Genomic DNA, 14,958 nt, shown 5'->3' with positions numbered 1-14,958 from the left:
GTGCTGGTTACACTTAAAGACTATATTTAAGGATGACATATTAAGGCGACTTAAAATGTGTCTGACGATTTAATTGACTGTTTGACAACTATTTGTCTGAAATACAATAAAAGCAAGTGCAATTCCTCCCTCTAGTGGTGGAGGCAAATTATTACAATATGAGCATTTTGTCACCCAGTGCACTAAGTGTCGCTGTCCGATATTTTGGGCATCAAATTATCGAAGTGCCTTCCTGACTAGTTTAGTTAGTGTCGTTTGTTTTCTGGCTGTCAACACGGTGTGTAAACACCTACACGGAACAGAATCGAGGAGAAGGGCTGCAGGCGGCAGGACCGCGCAGATTTCCTTTGCTAATTCATCAGCTGTGAATGGGAAAGCTTGCATGATATACCCTCTGCTGACTCGGTAGCCTAGCAAGGTAGAGTCCGGAAGAAAAGCCAGTCCTGGTTGTTTCATTGTTTGCAAAGGGGACGGAGGAGGCAGCTCGTCAGCGCCTGTCGACGACCATGGCAGCAGCGACCGTTGTGGAGGCTGATCCGGCGACGAGCGAAGGAGGCGCCGCTTTCTCCGGCGTCCAGAGCAGGGACTGGGATGAATCGCAACTCCGAAAATATTCTTTCCCAACCAAACCCATCCCCAGACTGTCTCACACGGACCCCAGAGCAGAGATGCTGATTAATAACGAGGTAAGCCTGCAAAGTTTGCATGCTGAAACTTTTAACTCACCATACTTGCCCTATCAATGAAAAGCTCTCAGCCCTTTTCATATCGATTAATCAGTTGAATTAATCAGTTCACTTGAACCGCAGAGGAAGCCATGGTTAGAGCTGCACCTCAAACCCTGTTTTCAGAAGTTTGACTCAAGCAGCCGGAGCTTGAAAATTATATTAAGCCAAAAACAGTCATTATTGAACCATATGTTATTGATGCATAAAGAGGTATTGAAAATGAAAGTAAAATCTAAATGAGGGTTGCATAGAACGATTATTTCCTCGAATAATCGATTATGCGTTTAGTCAATAATATGTAAGAGAATTGTAAAATAATGCCTTCAGACCAGCAGTCCAAAACACAAAGATATTCAGATTAAAATCACGTTCTATGACAAACATCAAATTCTCACATTTGAGAAGCTGGAACAATCAAATATTTGGTTTTTTAGCTGTAAGAAAAAAAAAAAAAAAAAAAAAAAAAAGACTGGAAGGATGACTTTATTTATTTCTATACTTTTGGAAATGGCAGCATAATAAAATTGCAAAGCCCATTTGGACTCAAGTTCAAGGGAAATTCAGTCAGTTTTGTCACATCGGGTAGTTTGCCTTCCACATCTGTTTGCAAATGCCTATTGACATCATTGTGCTCAGACATGCAGCACAATGAATAGAGATCTTTTTTTCTACTGTATGTGATTTTAATGTATGCATGACAAATCCAACTGAAATGTTGGCTCTATGTGTTTTTAATGTGCAGGTACCTTCTGTTTGGATGACATAATTATGAGTGGTACTTTTTCATAATGCATTGAAGGTTGGTAAAAATAATGCAAAAAATAAAAATAAAAAATGCATGATTGTAATTTATTCATTTGAGGAAACAAACCTCATTCCATCTCTCATTATTTTCATTCAGTGTCTGTCAGCTGGAGCCTTTCCCAGGAAGGTTGTCTACCTGTTTTACATAGACAATAGCCTGTACAGATGTCTCCTGGTGGGGAAATTAGCAGTCTTATACATTACTTCAATAGAAGCCAAATGACATAGGTGCTGTAACTTGCTATTTGTTATCATGTCTTGTTGAGAAGACATGACAAACACTTAACCCCACCATAAAAAGTTCTCATGGCTTTAATTTTACCTCACAGGAAATTTGTAATTTGTGCAGAGTAATATCTAGAAGTTAGAATCTGCTTGTTTTCTAAGGTTTGCATTTTCACATAGGTCAGTATGTCTCAACCAGATATAGACCAAAAGATGTGTTAACAGAGCAAATTAGATTCTGCATTAGTCGAAATGACACTCTCTGCTCTATCTAGTCATCAGTAGTATACGCAGGACTAGAAATGTGTCATCTTCAGTAACTATTTTCTCTTTTTCCATTTGGCTTTTAATGATTGCATTGCACTCTAACCTATGACAAATGGTTCACAAGGATAGTGACACTACAATCTTCTAAAATTAACCCACGTGCCCCATTTGAAACTTGTGAGGATGAAATGTGGCTCAGGTGAAGTGAAAAACATTTTTACACATGATCGAAATGGCAACTTCTTTGTAACATGTTATGGGAAGAATATTTCTTCAGTGTGATTGCAAAACCAAATTTTTAAAAGTTGTTTCATGTAGTGATAACCCTAACCCTGAACTAGTGCTGATTTGACTAAATTGGAACTTTCCTTGCGTTGCTTTGAGAAAAAAATATTTTTTGAGATAATTTGTACTAAAATGTTAACAGATAAATATAAATTTTCAGCGCCATGAAAAGCATAAAATCAGTCAGGAGTAAGAATACTAATGGTTTGTTATCATGTACAATTAATATTTATATAGCTGAGGTAGAGAGGGTGGAGAACTTAAAATTCCTGTGAGTCTACATCACGGCAGACCTGGTGTGGTCCGTAGATATCTCTCACCAGGTGAAAGGCCCAGCAGAGATTATACTGTACTTCTTAGGATGTTACAACAGTCCCATGTCCCACAGCAGCTGCTGGTTAACTTTTATTGCACCACCATTGAGAGCCTCCTGAGCTACTGCTGCATAGTGTGGTGTGGCAGTTGTACTGTGGAAGACCAGAGGGATCTGCAAGTGGTGGTGGAGGACAACTACCACCTCTGATGACCCAACCCACCCTACGTTTGCACCCCATATTGGCCATATTGCGATTTTGTTTATTTTTCGATTAACTGTTCAGACCTACTGTCATATTGCCCATATTGCAGTATTGCACATACCACCATGCAAGCTGCTACTTTTCTCCTACTGTACTATTTAGGTCACTTTGTCTCCTTGCTTCAGTATATCTTTTGCTTTTATTGATTGAACTTTAATGTTTTTGCTTTAATGTTTTTGCTGCACACAGCTGAAGAGCTGCTAAACAGTTTCATTGTTCTGAACACAATGACAGTAAAGATCTAATCAATGAATGTAATTATTGGACATAACATAATATTAACCACCTATCCTTCTTTTCACTACAGAAGGCACAGTCTGCATGAGTGCAGTTAGAATTTAAAACAGGCTAAAAGCCGAATGCTATTTGTTTGACTTGAGGAGTGGTCAGATATGTCCAAATATGGCTTGATAACGTCGACTGTCAACTGCCTGCTGCCTGCAAGTCGTATCAAGATGTTAGATTGAACACAAAACGTGAAAGAGAGAGAAAAAGAAAAGACCGATATTTGAAGTGCATCCCGTGTGACCTGTCGTTTCAAAGCAGCCGCGAAGAGACCAAAAGACCCAGAAGAAGCCGCTGCTTGAACACGGGCCAAGACCAAAGTTGCTACATATAAACACATTAAAGTTAATCGACGGCGCTCGTTTTTTTTCTGACACCATTTCGACTCCTCGGTACCCCACACATACTCCCCGCGCGCATCAGCGAAAGTGAAACCGAGAGCCGGTGCATGAGAGACGGGCTGGCAGCGGGAGCGCGCTCACCGGTCTACGTTCAGTTAGTCACGTAGCCCTCGCAACTCGGTGTGTCCAATGCCACACACTGCACTATCCATGTACTGCGCTTATGTGTGCTGGGAGTTAACGTTCCTCTTTGTTTTAAGGGTTATTCAAGAAAAACATTGTGACACAATCAAGATGATGCACATGCAGCAAATGTTAATGTTTATGTAAACTAAAAAAAGGGATTTTTTTTGCATTTGTTAATTATATTGCATCTATTTTATGAAGCACAGCAATAGTATTATATGTCAAAATTATTAATTGCAGTTTTGTGCAACTGTAGTTAATAAAACATAATTATACAATAATAACAATATTTATGAAATATAACAAAGAACAGTTGCTTTAAAATAAGTGTCACCAAGCAGTGATATAGCTTTTCTAGATTTCTTGCAGCGATTATTCCTTAGTGCATGATTACTTAGAGTATAGGCTAATCATCTAAAATAAACAAATGTCATTTTTGTAGTAATACCGTTGCGCTACATTAATACTATAATGTCCTTTATCTGTTTTCAGGAACCAGTGGTTTTAACGGATACAAACCTTGTGTATCCAGCTCTCAAATGGGACATTGCATACCTCCTGGAGAACATTGGAAATGGAGACTTCTCTGTTTACACTGCGGAAAATCACAAATTTCTCTACTATGATGAGAAGAAAATGTCAAATTTTGAGAACTTTGTCCCCAAGTCACAACGAATGGAAATGAAATTCTCTGAATTTGTGGATAAAATGCATAAAACGGAGGAAATGGGAGGAGAGGAAAGGTAAGATTTATTTGTAAGGATGTTTTAGTTGGAGCTCTGCACTTCTGTATTTAACAGGACTATGATGCAAGATATGTTTATATTAACGCTGCCTGACTCAGTCTAATTAAACTCCTTTCTTTGAAGCTCAAATACCTAACTATCAGTTTGTGATTGTGATTGTGCTGCAGGTGTGGTTGACAGTGACGGGTGTTTTTTCTTATGAAATGAAATGCAGCACAGGGAAGTTTCGCAAATGACTAAGCATTTACACCGGAGAGCTGGGGGTGAAACCCAGTCCTGTGACCTGACTCTGCCTGGCTGCACGCACACATATCACTTACTAAAGAGAACTCACTCTTTAACTCGCTGACACTCACAGTGGCTGTGATCTATTTGAATTTACACTGTGCACTTCCCTCTCTGTCATGTTGTTCCTCACAGTTGAAAGGAGAACATAATATACGGAAACACAACCACCTTGTAAACAAATCTTATATCCTGCAGACACATTTATAGCGATTTTGAAAATGAGCTGCATTGCGACTTGTTTCAGGTCTCACAATGTTAAAGTGTCTCATACATTGTGCACATCTCCTTTCTCGTGCATTTCAAGAGTATATCTGCAGCAGACTCTGAATGACACAGTAGGGAAGAAGATTGTTGTTGACTTCCTTGGTTTCAACTGGAACTGGATCAACAAGCAGCAAGCCAAGAGAAACTGGGGCCAGCTGACATCTAACCTGCTGCTCATAGGCATGGAGGGTAAGGAATTCACTGTATGAGGAATGCAGTGTCTGCTCTAAAATGTTATGTCTGCAGGCCTGAGTGTTTTAAAGCACCTCTCTAATTATAGACGTGTTCGCTTCTTTTGTATTACTAATTGCATTTTTTCTTAGGCAACGTGACGCCAGCACATTATGACGAGCAGCAGAACTTCTTTGCACAGATCAAAGGACATAAGAGATGTATCCTCTTCCCTCCAGACCAGTTCGAATGTCTCTATCCGTACCCTGTGCATCACCCCTGTGACAGACAGAGTCAAGTAAGCCATCCACCTGGGTCTGATAATGTGGACTTTATTTATGTGACAACAGTTCAGTTCAGTTACCTTCATAAAATGTCCACATGTTGTGTAATGAATGCATGTTTTTCATCTTTAGGTGGATTTTGATAACCCGGACTATGAGAGGTTTCCCAATTTTAAAAACGTTGTTGGCTATGAGGCTATTGTGGGCCCAGGAGATGTGCTCTACATCCCTATGTATTGGTAAGAAGTACATATAGATGACTTGTGTGTAGAAATGATGTCTAATAACATTATTTACTTAGAAACCTGTTAGAAAAAACAGCTCTAATACTAACTTAGGTTATTTCTTGGGCATTGATTTTCTTGGATTTCCTGCCAGCTGATGTGTTTTCATGCTCTCTGTATTTCAGTATGATATTAAACAGCTCAGTATGTTGTCAGAAAAGACATTTGTGCTGTCAAAAGTTACTATCATGCAGTTATAATTGTTAGTAATGAAGCTGATGTGTTGGAGTATGAATCTACAGTGAGTGCAGGGAATTTGGTGTTGTTTTTACAACACTGTTAACCCCTGAGAAAAAAATAGAAATATACATAACAGTCACTGGTGTGTGTTGATGAGTTTACTGGGTGGGGCCCAACAGAGGTAATGAGCACACGTTAGAGATGAAAACCTACTTGCACAAGCTTTAGCTCTACAGTAAGCTATACGGATGCTAGTTTGGTGACTAAGTCCAAACCTGCTGCTTTATTCACCATTAGCAAGAACACAACAAAGACTTTTTTGTGCCAAACCCCAAATCTGAACTTATTTTCAGATACAAATGACTCCTTAGAGGTACGATGAAAAACATTATGATTTTTAGATGATAACATGCAGGTTATTGAGAAATGATGGTTTCTCAGTTGTGTTGGTTGAATTATTGTGGTTTGAATTTTCAAAATAAAGACATACCTGCATATACATGATGAAATAGGTATGCCTTAAAAAGAGCCAACCTTTGGTATTGGTATACTATGAGCGAAAAGAAAACAGCATTTAACAAAGATACTTTTGATGGGACATTTTCATTTGAATACTAAAATTCATAAAATGTATTGTCGCATCAAGAGTATTTTCCGCTTGCATTCATATTAATGACATTAAATATTTGGTCATTTGTATTTTTGAAGTTGCAGAAAATGAGTTTTCGAGCCAGCTGAGATAAGTTGAGTTTAATGCACTTATTTGTATTTTTTATTTTCTTCAGGTGGCATCACATTGAATCACTGTTGAACGGTGGAGTGACGATCACTGTAAACTTCTGGTACAAAGTAGGTATATTTCAATCATCTTGTCTTTCCTTCTACATGTTGGTATTTCCTTCATGAGCACTCACCAGTTTGACTCATCTGTTCAGGGCGCCCCCACACCCAAGAGGATAGAATACCCTCTGCGAGCTCACCAGAAGGTGGCCATCATGAGAAATATTGAGAAGATGCTGGGAGAAGCACTTGGAGACCCACATGAGGTAAAAGCATTTGATGTTATATCCTCTTTACAATACAAACTCTTTCGTGTCATCAGTGTACTGATGCATAAGTTAGACATGAATGTCACACTGCCAGTTTCTAGAACATCAAATCAGATCCACATTTAGGTCACCTGTTAGATCAAATCCCTGGGGCATGCTGACCCTTCCAGCAACCCAATTACTGCGAATATTTATGGCTTACCTGATTTAGTACAAAAGGAAAGATATATGTGGTCTGGGACAACGAATAAAACAATGTAATTTGTCTCTATGAAGTAGCTTATACTAACCAAGATTACTTTGTTTTCCTGTAGGTTGGACCTTTATTGAAAACGATGATCAAGGGGCGATATGAGCAGGATCACAGTTAGAGCCCCACCTTGAAAAACATTGACTGGACTGCTTCGGAAACTGTATGCGTGTGAAAGTGAGACTGCTGCGTGTGTAATGCGCATCCTGACTTTGGAGCTACATATCACTGCATGGCAAATAAGCGACCATCTTGAAACCATTCTGCTTCAGTCGTCTCCGAGTGCCATTGTCATTGCAAATACGACAGTTAGAGAAGAAGCATCTGAATGGCTCATGGGAATTCGCCCGACTTGAAGAGGCCCTTTCTCTTCTGGCTCAAGTCTAGATATGTTAATGCGATTCAGTGTTCTGTCAACAGTCTCATAATTGAAGTTAATGGTTATTTGGGTGTATTTGCTCACCCAGTCAGTAAACAAGTGAGATCGGTACCTATGGAGCAACCTCAATATTTTGACCACTAATGGATGAGTCAATGGGTATTATATATATATATATATAAAGTAGACATCAGCCAAATACAGGACATTTCTTAGATACATGTAAAAACACAGTTGTGGCTTGATTATTAAATGTGGAGTGACCATATTATATTCTGTCTTTATCGCAGAGACAGTTTAACAGCAGATAAGATTCATACCTGCAAAGGTGACAGGTCTTTTTAAGTGTCTTTGGAATATTTATCTGTGTAATCTACATTATCTCTACGTCCACAAATGACATGGTTTCAGGGAGTGATCAGAGAGAATTTTCTGTTGCAAAGAACACAGCATAGGCACAGTAGTGAAAGACAGAATTTACAGTGATTAAAAACAGTGGTGAAATATGATCAGAAATATGTGTGGGCGTACAAAAAGGGCGTTCATATATTCAGCTGAAGGAATATGTGATGGCTTGCAGCTAAATTATTTTAGCAGAGTGATCGCTTTGTGTTTTATTTATGGTCTTGCTTGTTTGACTTATATTTCAAGGACTTTATGGAATTGTTATCCTGCATACCAGTAACAGGTTGGGAAGCGTTTAGTTGTTTAGTTGCAAATACAGTTCACTTTCAGAATCAAAAGAAAATACAACAGTAATTAAAGATGATGTTTTCTTGGGAATATGTTGTTTTGAGTGTAAAAGTGGTTTTAAGTGAGCGGCTTGAGTGATAGATTGATGTGAAAATGTTATTAACTGTCTGAATTAGCTGGGCCATCAACTGGGATGTCGCTTATGTATCAGCCATTGCACTGCAACATAATGCACCATCTAGTGTTCAAGTTTGCAGTTGCATGTTCAGCTTGATGTATCACGTCCATGCACTATAGTTTTACAATTATTCTAAATGTTGTATTAAATGCAGCAGATTTGAGATTAGATTTTGCTGCATTGTGTACTAAAGTGGAATTCCAGTTGAAAACCTGTACTTGCTCTAATGATGACTATAAGTTAACAATCAGAAATGCACTTGTTTCTACTTTCATGCAGCCATATTTTGAAGACCTTGAAGGGAGAGCAACTTGAAAGATAGCCGTCGCTGTGCCAGTTGAAAGTGCTCTGTCAAACTGTAAAAATGAACATCAAAACAGAAGGGGAGGATAATTTCATATGTTACGTTGTATGTGGCAAACCCAACATACAAACCAGTAAAAGGGTATCTTCATCTTTGTTTGCCTGTGACATGTGGATGAATCAGTAAATGGTGTACTATAAAATAAGAACATCCAAGCACTTCATTCACCTTGAAAACACAGGTTTTCAATGGTTTTTTTGTCTAAGATTCAACTTTTAAAGTGCTGATAAGGTGCATGTTTTTCTTACAGACTGCACGATGACTGAACAGTGCTACTTCCAATGTAAAAGAATTTACCTTACATAAAACTGATCAACTGTCATCTCTTTTTATTTTGCCAGATTTACCCTGTTTACTGTATGTGCCTTGCTTAACATGAGTATGGCACTAAATGTTGCAAGAACTTCATTTTTATAAACTTTTATTTTATGGTCAAAAATGTTTGTTTTCACTCTAGCATTAAACAGCTTTAAAAAGGTGAGCGTGTCAAGGGTTCATAGAGCCAGAGGCATGTTTTTATTGATGGATGCCGGTTTTCTGTTTTGAACTTACAGTATGTGCTCACCTTGTTCCTCTGATTAAAGTTTGTTTGTGAAGTTCTACACTGCTGAGTTTTTAATGACTGCGGAAAGATGTGATGAGTTCTTGAATTAGTCCCTTCTGTAACATGAGTGAATAAATCAAAGAATACAATCGGAATGGTAGTCTACAAAAATTAGTATTTATTTACTACAAATTGTGCGTCAGTGGTTTCTCAAAGCGAGGGGTTAAAACTCAGTTGTGACTAAACAGCTTCAGTAAACCCGTTCCATGCTCTACTGTAACACCATCATTTAGTAATTGAAGACAACATTGCTGCTGATAATGACAAGTATCAGTAACAACACATCTTTTTAACACTTGATTGTGTTACACCTACACTTTGGAAAACTATATTATACCACCAATCAAAAACAATTGCTTATAGTTGCTCCAAATGGATGCAGGAGGGAACACAAATAAACACCTGGTATATCTATAAAAAAAAATAAAAAAAACCTGACCAACCCATTTATCCTAATATACAATTAACAAGAAATAATAATCAATCACAATCTGAAATACCACAACCAACAATCACAAGCGGAGCAAAATTCACAGCACACAAATGAGATGAAAGGAGCCAAGAGGACCACATTAGTAACATCATGTAAATGGACCCTGAAAGCACAAAACAGTGCCTCTTCACACTAAAATGCATGATCTGAGACTTTGCAAATCTAAACATCTATATCAAAAATAAAGATAATGCTGTCGGAATGAACTTTAAAATCAAGTCCTCCAGCAGCATGTTGCGGTTAACATTTAAGGGGCAACCACAGTCCTCCACTTCATTATGCCAGAATTTATAGTGCTGTAATACTCAGTGCACCCCTTGAGAATTGAATTTGTTGTGCTAGAAAATTAACAAATACTTTGTTGATAGTTATAGTGTTTCCCATTGCAGTCGAGTAATACAATTATATTAAAAAGTTGTGTGGAAATAATTGCTGCCCCTTGTTTAATCATAACTACGCTGCTCAGGACTCACAGGTCTGTTGGGTCGCAGCGGCAGGTTTCTAAGTCACACTTTTGGATGGCTTTGAGCCAAACTCATCATGTTTCAGTTTTTTTCACTATTACTGTTTAATGTTAATGTTTTTCTGTTTTTCTATTTTTAGTTATAAACAACAAAAATAACTTTATATAGTGTAAAACATTGCATATTATCACATAACCTTTCTTTATTTGCCCTAAGCGATATGATAGAAGGTGACAAAAACAAATCTGGACTATGGTCTTTCTCTTGTGAACCAAGGGAGACCGCATATTAAACACTTAAGTGACGACTGCTGCGGCTTCACGCTGTACAAATGTTCTTTAAAAAATTTGTCTCGGACAAAAGTTTCATCTGAAAACAATTTTGTAGCACAACAAATTGTCCAAAACACAAGGTTTGACAAAACATTTTGACAGCACTATTCCTGTATGATGTAAAAATAGAACTTTAAATAAAATTGGCATCAATGATTTAAATTTCATATATACATAAAAATCAGTTGTGACTTGTAATGTCCAGAAATTTTACAGCACCACTAGAACTTATTTACAGAAAATAAAATAGGTTCATCTCTATAATGTCATGTCATAATTGTGAATCTCTAGTGTGCTACGTGAAAAGACAATACAAAAAATAATAATGATAAAAAAATTAAAATAAAAACGTTATGTGGTTAAAAAAAGCAACAGTAACGTCAGTGCAACATCAGACCTGCTGAGATGGCAAAACGTATATAGCTTAGGCTGTTACACAAACTGGAACACGAGTAACAACATCCCCACCAAAATATCACACAAAATTTCAAAAGTTCCTAAAGTGAACTAAAAGGAACAACTGAAACACTGTAATTTCACGTTTTAACCAAGGCATACAATGGTAACATTTTATTCAAATAAGCCACTGACACTAACAAATATGTTCCTTTACTTGGGAAAAAAATCTAACAAATTTAGGCTAAATGGACTTGATAAATCAATAATAGTGTAAACAATATTGTCAGTAGCTGCTCTTACAGTGTTGTGCTCTTCATCAATGGAATCTGTACTTGCGAGCGGGCTTGAGGTTGACGTATGTCTTCTTCATGTCCTCTGTCTCGTTTTTCTTCACAAGTTGATATCGCTCTCCCTTTGTGGTTACCACCTGGTTACCGTGGTACCGCACTAGCTTCTTTGGAGCCTGCAGAAATCACACCAGAATGCACCGTTTTTATTGTATGAAAGGCATTTGATAAAGTTACACTGTGGATATGGAGTATAACCAGAGACTTACATCTTTGGGGGCGACAGGCCGGTGCGTTTTGTTGTCATCCTCCCTGTCCACCAGCATGTACCTACGGAGAAACATAGTCATAAACACTGAAACAAAGAAGTGAGGCCAGTTCTGCTCTCTACAGCATAATAGCAACCTTACTCACTTCTCAAGGATGCTCTCTTTCAGTTTCTGGTCCGCCACTGAGGAAATACTTTTCCCATGGTTCACCTGAGGCAACAGGAAACCATCAAATCAGACGTATACAACTTAGGCAGCAGCTGACATGAAACAAAGTGAGAGAGTTTCTGTGTGTTTTGGCAGAGACTCACATTAAGAGGAGTGGGGCTGAGTTGGACATCGCCCTCTATGATAAGACGGACAGCTTCCTCCATGTCTCCTTTGGCAATAGATAGGGCACTACGAGCCTCGGACAGACTACACTTGGGAAACATCTCCAGCAGGTGCTGCTCCTGGGCCTCCCACTCTGACACTGGTAGCTGGACATATGCACATTTACATTACTTCTAAATTCAAATGCATCAAGGAAAAGAAAATAATGTGCTGATGTGCACTGAAATGATCACCTTGGCAGTGGCGCCCTCTGTCTGTGTTTTAAGGCACTGTGTTTCTCTTCCTGGTGGAGGTTCACTGGGCATTGTGGTGAGTTTCAATGAAATATCATCTGTTGTTGCCTTAGGCACGTCGTTTTCTTCATCAGCTAAAAAGGAAACTAACAAATTATCATCAGCACACAATGGTTTAAGGGCTGTCACTGCCCAGCAAGGTTTTGTTTTGATGACTCTTGGCAATATTATGAAAATGAAGAAACCATTTGGAAAGTTTAAGACTGCAACAACACTGTCTGTATCAGAGATAATAATAAAGGTAGTACCTGAGGTGCGAGCAGTGGCTAGTTTTGAAGCCAAGCTGAACATCATTTCACAGACTTTTACACTGTAAAATAAAAAACACCTTTGTAATAACCAAAGGACAGAGTAATGTAGTTGTCTGGTCTTGTTTAACACCCACTATACAATCAGAATACAGGGAAAAGCGTGGCAGTTTGTTTACCTGTCAATTTCTGCAAAGCCAGGTATGTAAGCTTCTAGCATCTCTCCGAAGACCTCCACGTCAAAGTTCTCCTCCACACTTTGCTGGGAGCCAAGATCCTCCAGGACTCCAGTGATGTAAGACAGAAGAACATCATCCAGTGTGCTGCATTGAATGGTAAAAAAAGAAGTTACTGTAAAAGTGATTGAACTAGACCCCTTCTGTAAGGATGCAACACATGGGGGGATTGTTTACCTGAGATCTGCATCGGGAATGTACATCTGAATAAATTCATGCATCGCACTGTGGATGATTTTGTGGAGGTCCATTGTGTTCTCCTACTGTGCAGCCGAGGAAGTGCTGGAGTTGGGGTACAGCAGATGGTGGAGGGTGTTATAATGAGCAGCAGTGACTGCAAACCTCAAATAACCAAACAGCAGTTGTCATCCGTGCACCAAATAAGGCACACCACCAGCTCAGAATGACATAAGGATGTTACCAAAGCATTTCTCTTACGAAAGCCTGGTTGTGAAAGCTTGTCTAATTGCTGTCACAGCACGACGGTCAGCTTTTACTTTTTGGCACAAACATCTTTCACTTCACGATGAATTTCAACAAAGATCTTCAGAAGAAGATAAGACAGGATGCAGCTACAATTGACATTAATTTCGTCGAGGAAGCTACTTTACGCCTTTGCTACACAACGTAATTCATTTATATTATAGCTGCAGGTCACTAACGTCATTAAAAAACGTTTTTGCTTCGCACTCATGTAGTACAACATAATAATCTTGCTACGTTGGTTTTGTTTCCAAGCATTAGCATTACAGCTAATCGGATGGTACTTAACCACTAATGGTTAACGCCACGGCTAAGCTATCATCGTTTGCTAGTATCCACCTCATTCGGACAGTTCTTTCACCCACGTATTTTCTCCACATTATCAGTGCCCTGTCACCAACAAGCTTCACCTTCATCTTCGTAACCTCTGAAAGAAATAACGGTAGGTTGTTAGCGAACTAGCGCTAGCTAAGTGGTTTTTTGTTAGCGGACAATAACTGCTAGCTAACGGTTAACGCTTGCTGCCAAACCGACCTCGGGTATTTATATCGGGGCGACTTTTAATGGAGTAAAACTTACTGTGGCAGAAATTATGGGGGCATGAAGCTCAAAGTTATCCCCAAATGTAGTAGGGGGAGGCTGGTCAATGCAGTGGTTATCCGTGCTGCTTGTTGGCCCGCACGATTCAAAACATTAGCACGTCATTTCCTTTGATTGTAAACAGCCCAGTTTAAATACAGATCTGCTATAAATGTTTATATGTTGTTATTGCACATAAAGTTGAAACACTGTGTGGAACAATAGTTACAGAAAAGCTATGTGTTAGTGCCAGTGAAAAATACAGAAGCCATAAAACCCTAATATGCACAATTTCAATGCTAATATGACACTTATTTATTACAGTATTATAAAATGACTGAAGCGATTGGTCGATCAATAGATTAGTTGATCGACAGAAAAACTGTCACGATTGTCTTACATTTTTACACCAAACAACAAATCAATTAATCAAAAAAACAAACAAAAACAACAAAAAAACAACTGTTAATTGACACCGAAAATAATTGTTAGTTGCTGCCTACATTACATGGACGAAAAAGCGGGCTATCAAGACTAATGGTCATCTACAATCTACAATCTACAACCCCAATAATTTATGTTTTTTATTTTAATTTTTCTTCTTCTTCTCTTTGTTTATATAATGTTGCATGAACTAAATTAAACAATTAAAATGCAGCCATTATTTGGGTAACAATAGTCCTCATTACAGAAACCAGACTATATTTTTTCAACAATATTTCATATTTCAAATTGTTATTAAGCCATCCCGTACATCATACCTGTGATGCATTGATTAAGGCGAACATACACCTAATATATAACAGTAATAAGGATCCCTATTATCTTTGATTTCCCTCTTCCTTTCTTCACCTACCTCAATTCCATTCCTTTCCTTATCACCAGTTGGCTCTTGTTTTCTCACCCTCCACCCCTTATTTACCTGATAGAGTTCACCTGGGCACTACAGACACTGACTCTTTTTTTTTCACCTTCACTCGGGGTGGCAGTTTCTGGTAAGAGGTTGGTTTGTTTGTTAGTCTCAGAGACCCGTCTTTGTAAGTATATAGTGAGACTATTTGGATTTGTTTTACTAATTTTAGTTCACAGCCCACATGTCTTCATTTTTC

General features: G+C 38.4%; 2 protein-coding genes across 2 annotated transcripts; one reads left to right on the top strand and one right to left on the bottom strand.

Annotated features, from left to right (window-relative positions):
* Positions 1-281: 281 nt before the first annotated feature.
* hif1an (hypoxia inducible factor 1 alpha subunit inhibitor) lies at positions 282-8,287 on the top strand. Its single transcript, XM_022763579.1, has 8 exons — positions 282-686; positions 4,192-4,442; positions 5,038-5,186; positions 5,321-5,466; positions 5,585-5,691; positions 6,702-6,765; positions 6,852-6,962; positions 7,280-8,287. The coding sequence occupies exons 1-8, from the start codon at positions 507-509 to the stop codon at positions 7,334-7,336; spliced, it is 1,065 nt and encodes a 354-aa protein (XP_022619300.1). The 5' UTR covers positions 282-506; the 3' UTR covers positions 7,337-8,287.
* A 1,820-nt stretch (positions 8,288-10,107) lies between these two features.
* Positions 10,108-13,939, bottom strand: cuedc2 (CUE domain containing 2). Its single transcript, XM_022763578.1, has 9 exons — positions 13,850-13,939; positions 12,965-13,069; positions 12,731-12,874; positions 12,552-12,613; positions 12,244-12,377; positions 11,989-12,156; positions 11,823-11,887; positions 11,678-11,738; positions 10,108-11,584 (listed from the first exon to the last, which is right to left on the bottom strand). The coding sequence occupies exons 2-9, from the start codon at positions 13,036-13,038 to the stop codon at positions 11,438-11,440; spliced, it is 855 nt and encodes a 284-aa protein (XP_022619299.1). The 5' UTR covers positions 13,039-13,069; positions 13,850-13,939; the 3' UTR covers positions 10,108-11,437.
* Positions 13,940-14,958: the final 1,019 nt, after the last annotated feature.

The sequence above is a fragment of the Seriola dumerili genome, unplaced genomic scaffold (assembly GCF_002260705.1).
Source record: "Seriola dumerili isolate Sdu_G_001 unplaced genomic scaffold, Sdu_1.0 BDQW01000478.1, whole genome shotgun sequence".
Taxonomy (NCBI): Eukaryota; Metazoa; Chordata; class Actinopteri; order Carangiformes; family Carangidae; genus Seriola; species Seriola dumerili.
The sequence above is the reverse complement of the archived record's forward strand: the minus strand, read 5'-3'. Positions and strand labels throughout refer to the sequence as shown.

Excerpts from the sequence above, each read along its gene's own strand:
- hif1an (XM_022763579.1), top strand. The coding sequence starts at position 507 with ATGGCAGCAGCGACCGTTGTGGAGGCTGATCCGGCGACGAGCGAAGGA. Across the intron at positions 687-4,191 it reads AGATGCTGATTAATAACGAG|GAACCAGTGGTTTTAACGGA; the intron begins GTAAGCCTGCAA and ends ATCTGTTTTCAG. Across the intron at positions 5,187-5,320 it reads GCTGCTCATAGGCATGGAGG|GCAACGTGACGCCAGCACAT; the intron begins GTAAGGAATTCA and ends ATTTTTTCTTAG.
- cuedc2 (XM_022763578.1), bottom strand. The coding sequence starts at position 13,038 with ATGGACCTCCACAAAATCATCCACAGTGCGATGCATGAATTTATTCAG. Across the intron at positions 12,378-12,551 it reads AGCCACTGCTCGCACCTCAG|CTGATGAAGAAAACGACGTG; the intron begins GTACTACCTTTA and ends TTTCCTTTTTAG. Across the intron at positions 12,157-12,243 it reads CAGAGGGCGCCACTGCCAAG|CTACCAGTGTCAGAGTGGGA; the intron begins GTGATCATTTCA and ends GCATATGTCCAG.